At 43.8% G+C, this 8,906-nt stretch overlaps 1 protein-coding gene across 1 annotated transcript in view; it reads right to left on the bottom strand.

The window, feature by feature from the left end:
• Nucleotides 1–1,643: 1,643 nt before the first annotated feature.
• TXLNG (taxilin gamma) overlaps nt 1,644–8,906 on the bottom strand; it is a 49,385-nt gene continuing 42,122 nt past the window's right edge. Inside the window, exons 7-10 of the mRNA XM_006892431.1 lie at nt 8,388–8,462; nt 5,381–5,473; nt 3,098–3,193; nt 1,644–1,955 (exon numbers count right to left, since the gene is read on the bottom strand). Coding sequence (XP_006892493.1) covers nt 1,644–1,955; nt 3,098–3,193; nt 5,381–5,473; nt 8,388–8,462 — 576 coding nt within the window. The remainder of the gene's footprint in view (nt 1,956–3,097; nt 3,194–5,380; nt 5,474–8,387; nt 8,463–8,906) is intronic.

The raw sequence follows: 8,906 nt of genomic DNA, 5'->3' as shown, positions 1-8,906 counted from the left end.
GCAGAGTTCTTGTGAAATGTGATTAGCTCTAATTTATAAGGTAGATAATATTTGATATATACCCTCATTAAAGAGTCCCATATTTCCTTTAGTAGCTGAAGGAGTATTTATAAGAGGGTGTGGGGAACGTGGTTGGTTTCGCATCTGCCTTACGACGGTAAGCGGGTAACCTGCTTTGTTGGTATCTTGTCCTCCCGGGCTGACACATGGTGAAGATGGTGTATGGCGGACGCTTACATGTAATGCTCCGCTCCAGGTAATGTTGCCCATAGATTTTCAGTTCTTTCAGCTCAGTTTAGAACATGAATGTGACAGGACAAGTACAACAGAGGAAAAACTCCATGAGATGGACAGTGGAAAAGTTTGTTCAATCCAGGAAACAACTGAAGTGTCATTTTGATAGTTTTGCTAGGTGGAATGTCTAGTAGAGCTTCCCCTGCCCCCCTAAACATTTCAATACATAATACACCAGAAACCGAGAACTTTCATGGGTGCACCATCATTAATCATTTGCATAATCGAGCCACATGTGACATGGGAGGGAATGGTGTATAAATTGTGTGCTTTAATTTAGAAATTTGCCCCATTCCAAGTGTAGAGACCAGAATACTGGCGAGGTTCTTTTTAAGAAGAGAAAACACCATTACGTACAGGGTGGGAAAACAGGCTGAGAATCTAACCTGTAGATACACCACTTCACACTCTGTCCAGTTTCCCCCCAAAAAAACGTTCCAGATGAAATAGGGTGATACATGATGAAAACGTGTTTTTAAATCCTGGGGTACTTGGGTGGTAGGACCCTCCTTGAATGTTCCAGACATTCTATAACAACCTCCAAGTGGCCCAGGAGGCAGCAGAAGAGCTGCTGCTAACGGAAAGCACCCTCTGAGTTGACCCTCATCCTAAACTCATGTATGCTGTGGAGGATGTCTGTATTCAAGTTGAATACGTAATTGCCCTTCTGGCAGCACAGATCCACACACCTTTTTGCACCTGAAAGCCAAGTGCAGTGATCAGCCTGTGAGCACACACTGCTTGCTTCCTAAGACATCACCACATACAGAGGCCGCCACAGCTTTGAATGCTCTGGATTTGGGGTGCTCTCATTTTCTCAAGTGATACTAACAAAAAGCCAATTTCAAGCAAACAAATACTTGCTTGCCTCTGATCCAGCTAGAGTTTTACTCTTTCTTGGCATTTTAATGAGCTATTCAGACATAATTAAATCATATTTTGGGGTGGGGTTTTTTTTTAAATCCTATTAAGGGGAGCCTGGACATTTGCTACTCTTACTGTTTTCCTATCAATGAGCCTTCATCAGAACAGAGGGGAGTAATAGGGGGTAGCCTGGTCCTGGCTGGAATTTTAATAATGATGATTATGTGTAGGGAGCAGGCAACGAACACATGCATTCCTAGGAAGGGTAGGGAAAATGGGGCCAATGTGCAACTCAGCTGACGAAAGGCTTATTCAGACGACTCCAAAATTAATAAGCCGCTTCCTATACCACCACATAAGTCCAGTAGTTCTAAGAAAATACAGATATGGTAGAAAAAGTAAGAAAGTTTTCACCACAAAACCAATAGTTACTACTAACAGAAAGGTATACACAAAATAGATCTCTCAATACAGTGATCACACATTTAGTCAGCGGTATCAACGCCTGCAACTGTGCCAGCGGGGAGGGTCTCTATGCCAGCCTCAGGCTCCGCCGCCCCAGGGCCTCTAGGAGCACCACCAGCAGACAAGCTTGACTCCTTGTGGGACTCCAGGGCAGCACAGGCCTGTGACACTGGCACCAAGTCCATGTCAGCTGCTCGCACTGAGACCTGCTCCTTGAGGACTGCTACCTTCTCATTGAGCTCATTTCGTTCAGTCTGAAGAGCTCGGCACAGCTTCTCTAACCGTTCCAGTTTTATTTGAAAGGCTTTATATTCTTTGTCACGGACTGTTTTCTGTAATTGGCAGGGAGGAAGAGAAAAAGGAAAAAAGTTATATGGCCTCGTAAAATGAAATCTGAGCTGTGTTGAAAACTACCTCTGGTAGTTCAAAATTTAAAAACATCTCCAAGTATTATAACATCTTTGCTGATATTTAACATAGTAAAGAAACCCAACTCATGTTTTAGGATAATTACGTTCCAAAAATGGAAGGTGATTACATCATTACATAATTGTCAAATTCTGTTATTAACTGTATAACTACAACTGCCAAACCACTGAGAATTCACAGCACAACCAGGTTAAAAGAATCATAACCAACACAGCCTCGTTAACACTTGGTTCGCACCTCTGCTTTTGTTATTTATGTTGTTACTGTGCAAATAGTGGATGTCAGATGTTCTTACTGTGTCATAAATGCACAATTTTAGAAATCAAGAGTTTAGATGTGAGTAATAAGCGTACAGTTCAAGGGCAACACAAATTCCCTGACATGTTTCTTTAAAAAGAACCAAACCCCACTTAGCTTTGTTGAAAATGCTTTATATTGGTAAAATATAAAAGAAATTCAAGAAGTTAGTCACAAAAAAATACAAAAAACTTAAAAGGGAAAAAAGGCAGCTAAATAAAAAGCAAATCACCCACTTCTGTGTGGAATCTGCTCCAGTTTTGAGGTGAGAGCAAAATTAATACAGACATATGCCCCTCCATTCTCTCATGAAAAGTTTGAAACAAGTTCTAGTGAATGTGAAATTCAGTGATTGCAAAAGTAATTACATTTAGGTTTTGTAGTTAAGAGAAGGGCAAAAAGCATCTTGTTGCCCTGTTTTAAAAGCTAGGATGCATTTGACAAAGCTAGGTAGCACTGAGTGCCATGTTCTGGAACATTCGTCCTCTAAATCTCCAGGTGTGAGACTTGCCCTAGTAAGCTGCCATCTGATGGAAGTTTGAGAAACCACTGCTATGGATGATCTCAAAGCCTGTCTCCCACCCAAGCCTCAGCTTGGTTAAGTAAGCAAGTCTTCTAACTAGGAGGTTCTCCTTCAGCCCCCCAGCTCAGAATTTCCCTTCTGACCTCCAGACAGCTCACTAACCCACAGGTTCCTGGACCCAAGGAGCCCTGGCTAATACACTTCCCTCACAGATGACCACCTCACCTCTTCGGCCATTTGCAGAAGTGCTTTATTATTGTTTTCCCATTTGGTACGCCACACTAGTGTTTCTTTTTCCAGTTTTTTTATTTTCTTTGTCATCTGTGAATCAACAGAATAGCAAATTTAAATTCCGAGTTGCATCTCTCAGTTCTATACGTCCCACCACAAGACAAGAATTTTATGTGTGCCGCTCTCCCTGTTCTCCCCGCCCCACCCAGCTGACAGCTATGGAGTCTTCTAAAAGGAGCCGCTCTCAGAAGTTCCAGCAAGACCCAAAGAGAGGTTCCTACTGGGACAAAACCAAAGTTGATTTCTACTGCAGGGGAACAAGCAGCAAGGCCTCCACCACCTTTGGTTGAATAGGGGTGTGTGGGGAGTCCACACTTGTGTGTTTTCTGGAGATGGTCCATTAAACTCATCCATTAGATTCTTGGATCTTGGGGACAGCTGGCCCTCAAAAAATAACAGAACCTCCATGCGCAAACCCTCTTCCGAACTGTTGTCTGTTAGGTGTTGTCGAGTATGACTCACAGCAACCCTGTGAACACAAGATCTGAACTCTGCTCTATCCTGTGCCATCCTCACATATCCAACTGGTTGAGGGTCTTCCTCTCCTTCGCCAACCCTCCATGATTCTCCGCATTAGGGGCACCATAATTTGGTTAAGACTCGTGACCAGAAAAAAAGTGTTTCATCCTCATAACTTGTAAGATCATCTGACTTAGGATTCCACCAACTATAAAATTAGTTCAAAAATAAGGGGAGACCTATTACACCTAGGCCACATGAACCTAACTGTCAGAAATTTTGCATCTGATGCCCTTCAACCAGCCATCTGTTCAATATTTGTATTCACTCTTGGCCATTCAAAGAGGGAGCAGTGAACCAGGTACCATAAGACAGGGCCACCAGCCTGGCCACCTCCACACAGTGGTTAACACCACAAGGCAGGATGGGACAAGGCTGTGGAGAGCACGGGGGAGACCAGGCTGCATGCTGACCCACAGTGATCTCTGGCCACCAGCAGAGGACACGTTCCAGTGCACAGGATTCTCTGGAGGAGAGCTAATTTGGGAGTCTGTCTGCAGCTCTGTTCTGGCTCGATAAGCAAGCATGTGCTGGAGTCCAGCTCACACTTCCACCATCCCTGACACTGGATCAGGCCCTCAATAGAGGACGCGGGGGTGGGGGGGAGCCTCTGCTGCTCATGGTATTCTCCAGATTACTAGGTCTAAAAATACCTGAAGGTGGTAATTTGAGCACTTGGCATGTGCCAAGCACTGTTTGAAATATTCTGTTTTATGAAGAGTAGCTGTTTTGTTGTCTCCATTTTTAATGGTCAAGGACTAGAAAGCCATACAACTTGTCCAAAATTAATGGATTAAATGATGCAACCGGGATAGTAACTCAGGACTCTTGAGTGTAAAGCACGTACCGCCAGCTGCTCCACAAGGGCTAATAAATAATACAAGTGACAGCAGCAGGGTGCCTGGCAAGTGCCAGGCACTACTGTACTCATCCCTAACCTCCACCATGTCTAAAATTCCCCATTTTAAGGGCAGATGGTAAATTAAATAAGCATGAAAAGAGGGATGAATTGTGCAACAATGAATAAATTTTTTTAAAGAGAAAAAAGCGAACAGGGGAGAGGGAGGGAGGACAATGTGCAACAATGAATGAATGGAAATCCAAGTTTTCTGTAAACTTTCATTAAAAATCACAATGAAAAATTATTTTTAAAAAGATATTGTATCCCCCCTAAAAAAGATATTGAATTCCCCCCAAAAATATATTCAATCCCCTCCCCCCCAAAAAAGAGGGGAATGAGTGGCTATGTAATTCTTTTGGTTGATATGTATGTATGTGTTAGCCCACTTAGATGTCTTCAGATCATTTAACTGCCAAGGGCAAAGTCTCTGTCCAAGATTGAGGAGTAGTGAACTGAAGTGACTAAATGATTCAAAACAACAAAACCTCACAAGCCACCAACAAAAAAGAAAACACTTTATTTTGACCACAAGTTTTATTTCATAAAGGAACTTAGGGTAAGATGCAGATGTCGATGGGAAGAGCGGAAGGTGAAATAAAGACTGCATCAGAACAAAAGAAGATAGAGCATCCAATAATCATGTGTAACAGGAGTGCCTCTACTCTGTTTGCCCATGAAACAATCAGGCCGAAAAGAGTTTTTATACAGAAATCCCCTATCATGTAATATTTACTAAAAATATGCAAGTACAAGCAAGCCGACATAAAGTAAAAATTTTTTTTAAAAATTGCAAGTACCTTTTCCATTTCCTGCCTGAAGGTTGTAAAAAGTTCATTGCTTTTTGCCATGGTCGTCTGGAATTCTTCAAACTTATCCATATAAAGAGAAAGCTACAGGAGAAAATAGGAAATAATTCTAAGTTTCAGATAAGCAATTTTAAATCTCAACATGTTGTAAGGAACACAGTGTGGTTAAATGTTGTTATAAGTGATAGAAATAAGACCAAGAGCACACTCCATCTGTCAGCAAAGATGGCTAGGGTCTTACAACCTGCAGAAACGCATTTAAACTTAAGATACATCGCCGGCATAACCACCTTTCCAAAGAAATGTTTAAAATGCAGATATTAGGGAGCTCTGGTGGCCTAGTGGCAAGAAGCTGCACTGCCATCCCAGAGGTACAAGGTTCGAATCCACCAGATGCTCTCCTGGAGCAGGAGAGACAATCTCCTCCTGTAACAGTCAGATCTAATTTGACGGTACACACACACAAAATAATAAAAACTTTTTTTAAAAAATGCAGATATTGACTAACTCTAGTTCATCAGTAATAAAAACTGAAGGATGAGGGAGCTCTGGTGGCCTAGTGGCAAGAAGCTGTACTGCAATCCCAGAGGTATGTGGTTTAAATCCACCAGATGCTCTGCTGGAGAAGGAGGGACAATCTCCTCCTGTACCAGTCAGATCTGATTTGATGGTACACACAAAAAATAATAATAAAATAAAAAAGTAAAATAATAAAAAGAAAACAAACTGAAGGATGGTGGTATGCTCTAAAGTCTATATAACCATAATATGCAGCATGAACTCCCTCTTAAGCTGCATGAAGAAAAGAACCCTTGGAAAAAGAGCCTGCTTTTATATTACCACCTGCCCAGTTCTCAGCTCCGTATCAAGGGTATGTCGTTCCTTAACACAGGCAGGTAAATGGTATGGATGCCAAAGAGCTGGCTCTGCTGGGGGAGAAAGAATCCCACAGGAATAGAAGAGTTCTCTTCTTCTCAAACCCACAGGAGTTTAGAGATGTGGGGAGGTGAAAGGTCATGTGGGTGAAGCCTGAGCTGGGTAGTAGGGTAGGCTGGATTATTTCCTTCCAGAGCAGGAGGAAACTGGTTGAGATCATCTCATATGACGACACTGTTCTCAGGATAAGGACACAGGCCTAAGATCACATCACACACACAGCAGATTGCAGAGGCCGAGCCAAGCGGGAGCTGGAGGAAGGCTTCCACCTGTCACAGTGAGGACTGGTCACCCCAACAGGAGAAAGGGAGAAGGGGCACCTGTCCACCCAGCTGTCACGTGGGCTGGGCTGTGACGGAGGAAACAGAAGGAAAGCAGTGTGGCCCGTGCTCACACAGGCTGGAAGAGCGCGCATCAAGCCTGCAGGTGGGGAGGGTCTTGGGAGGACACTGCCAGCAGGAGTACAGATCTGGGCGGCCTGCAGACAGGCACCACTTGCCAATACCTCTGAAGCTCCTGGCCAGGGGTCCGGTGAGGTGGGAGCGTTCAGGCGGAAGGACCAAGGAGCGCAGCTGCAGCAATTTTGGGACGTTAAGTGATTATGGTTGGTTTGTCATGCAGCTAGAACATGTGGGTGGAAAATGGCCCATGTACGAATTCAAAACTGGCAAGTCCCATGCCACCTGGACTAAGGGAACTGAATTAACAAACAACAGAAGTTGGAGAGACAACAGTGTAGGAGAACCTGCGATGGGCTGACTGTGAGCTTGGGGACAGGACTCTTCACTTACATGGAGAATTCCTTTTCTAGAGCTAAAAAGGAAAGGATTCAAATTTTCAAGAAATATTCTAGCAGGAGCCAAACTTATGGTGAAAAGTTCAAAACAACTTCTGCTAGAACTCCTCTTGAGTGTTAACTTCAAAGCAAAGGGTGGTCTAGTGGGTAAGGAATTATTACGCTGCCACCTCAAAGGCAGGTTGTTTGAGTCGACCAGGTTCTCTGCAGCTAAAAGAAAAAGAAATATGAGTAATCTCTTTCTGTGTGACTGACAGCCTCTGCAGAGTAAGCTAAGAAGTGGTTCGGACCCGCCGGCAGTGAATGTGTCAATGTTACCTCCACCACCTGGGAATGTTCTCCAAGATACCCAGCCCTCAAAGGGAGGGTCACGAAGACCACACTCCATGTGTCCATGCACTTGAATCTTTTACATGAAAGGAGTCTTAGAGTTAACTCTATAATGAGCTTTTTTAAGAAAGACATTTTATAAGAGAATGGAACCTAAACCAAACCACTGCTATTGTTCAAACTCCTAACAAGTCCCAAGGACAGAGTTCGGCTGCTCTCTCAGGCCTGCAGGATGGGAGGGAGTCTTTCCAGAAGGAGCCTGCCACATCCTTCTCCTGGGCAGTGGGTGGGTTCCAACCGCTGACTCTTCCGTTAGTAGCAGGGCATTTAAGCACTGTGCTACCAGGGCTTCTGGCATGTAATCTGGTTAAGAGAAAAAGGTGGAGTCTAGGGACAGAAACCTAAGCTGGCCTGTCAACATGGTGGAGAAGCACCAGCAACCACACATACTAGAATCAAATAGTCACACCGTCTAGTCTGAAAAACAGAGGAGGCTTCAATCTCAAAAGCAAAACTAAAGCCAGCTCTACCTAGGATTAGGACTGGGCGGGCATCCATAATTTTAAAGTAAGTTATGTACTCAGAGCACAAAATTGTAATATCAGGTTACGCGCACAACAGAGAATTTTTTAAGGGTCAAAGAAACGAAGTATTGGCGATTACATACAGTTCAGTTAATACTGATGATTTATTGGGTTTTCCTTAGCTGGAAACTAGCTAACAGTCAACTTACCTGTGTAAACAGACAAAGAAAGGGAGGTAGGGGAACACTGAAGATGAGTTGAAGCTAGGCTGCACCTCAAAGGAGAGGAGGGGGCTCCTGGGCCACAAGACACCCACGCCTAGTTCTGGCTGGGGTGAAGATACCCAGCAAAGGAACTACACAGGATCCTGAGAACTTTTCCTCGCCCCACTCACCCCACTGTGTCTAGTTACCTGCTGTTTCAGTTGAACTTCTTGCTGTTTCATTTGCTCATATTTGTGCCTCGATTCCGTTGCTTCTTTTAATAACTAGAAAACAGAAACATCCTGGCAAAATGCTAATAGTAATTACAAATCTGACAACTATGTCAAATGACCCAGCTCCCACTGTTCTAGCAATGTATGGATGAAAAAACCGGGGACACCAAACTGCTAGTCACGTAGCTCTTTGACCTGCTCCACTTGGTAACACAGGAATTATCTTTTATGGCTTCAAAATGACAAAGTACCCTGTGGACGGTCTCAAAACTCAAGGTTAAGTAGTTACATGTGTACTTTTGTTGCAGAAAATACAAGTGGGAGTGCTGACATCATCTAGATGATTGACAAGATGGGCCAGTCCGGGTGTGTGTGTGTGTGTGGGGGGGTGTAATGGTTTCTTCAGGTGAGCCCTAGGGGCCTTGAAAAGACAGTCCAGGGTTGGGGTGTGGGATGTGTGTGTGTAATTCTTCAGTTGAGCCCTAGGGGTTGTCC

This window comes from Elephantulus edwardii, unplaced genomic scaffold (genome assembly GCF_000299155.1).
Source record: "Elephantulus edwardii isolate Elephantulus edwardi_28Jun2011 unplaced genomic scaffold, EleEdw1.0 scaffold00115, whole genome shotgun sequence".
NCBI classification, from domain to species: domain Eukaryota; kingdom Metazoa; phylum Chordata; class Mammalia; order Macroscelidea; family Macroscelididae; genus Elephantulus; species Elephantulus edwardii.
The sequence above is the reverse complement of the archived record's forward strand: the minus strand, read 5'-3'. Positions and strand labels throughout refer to the sequence as shown.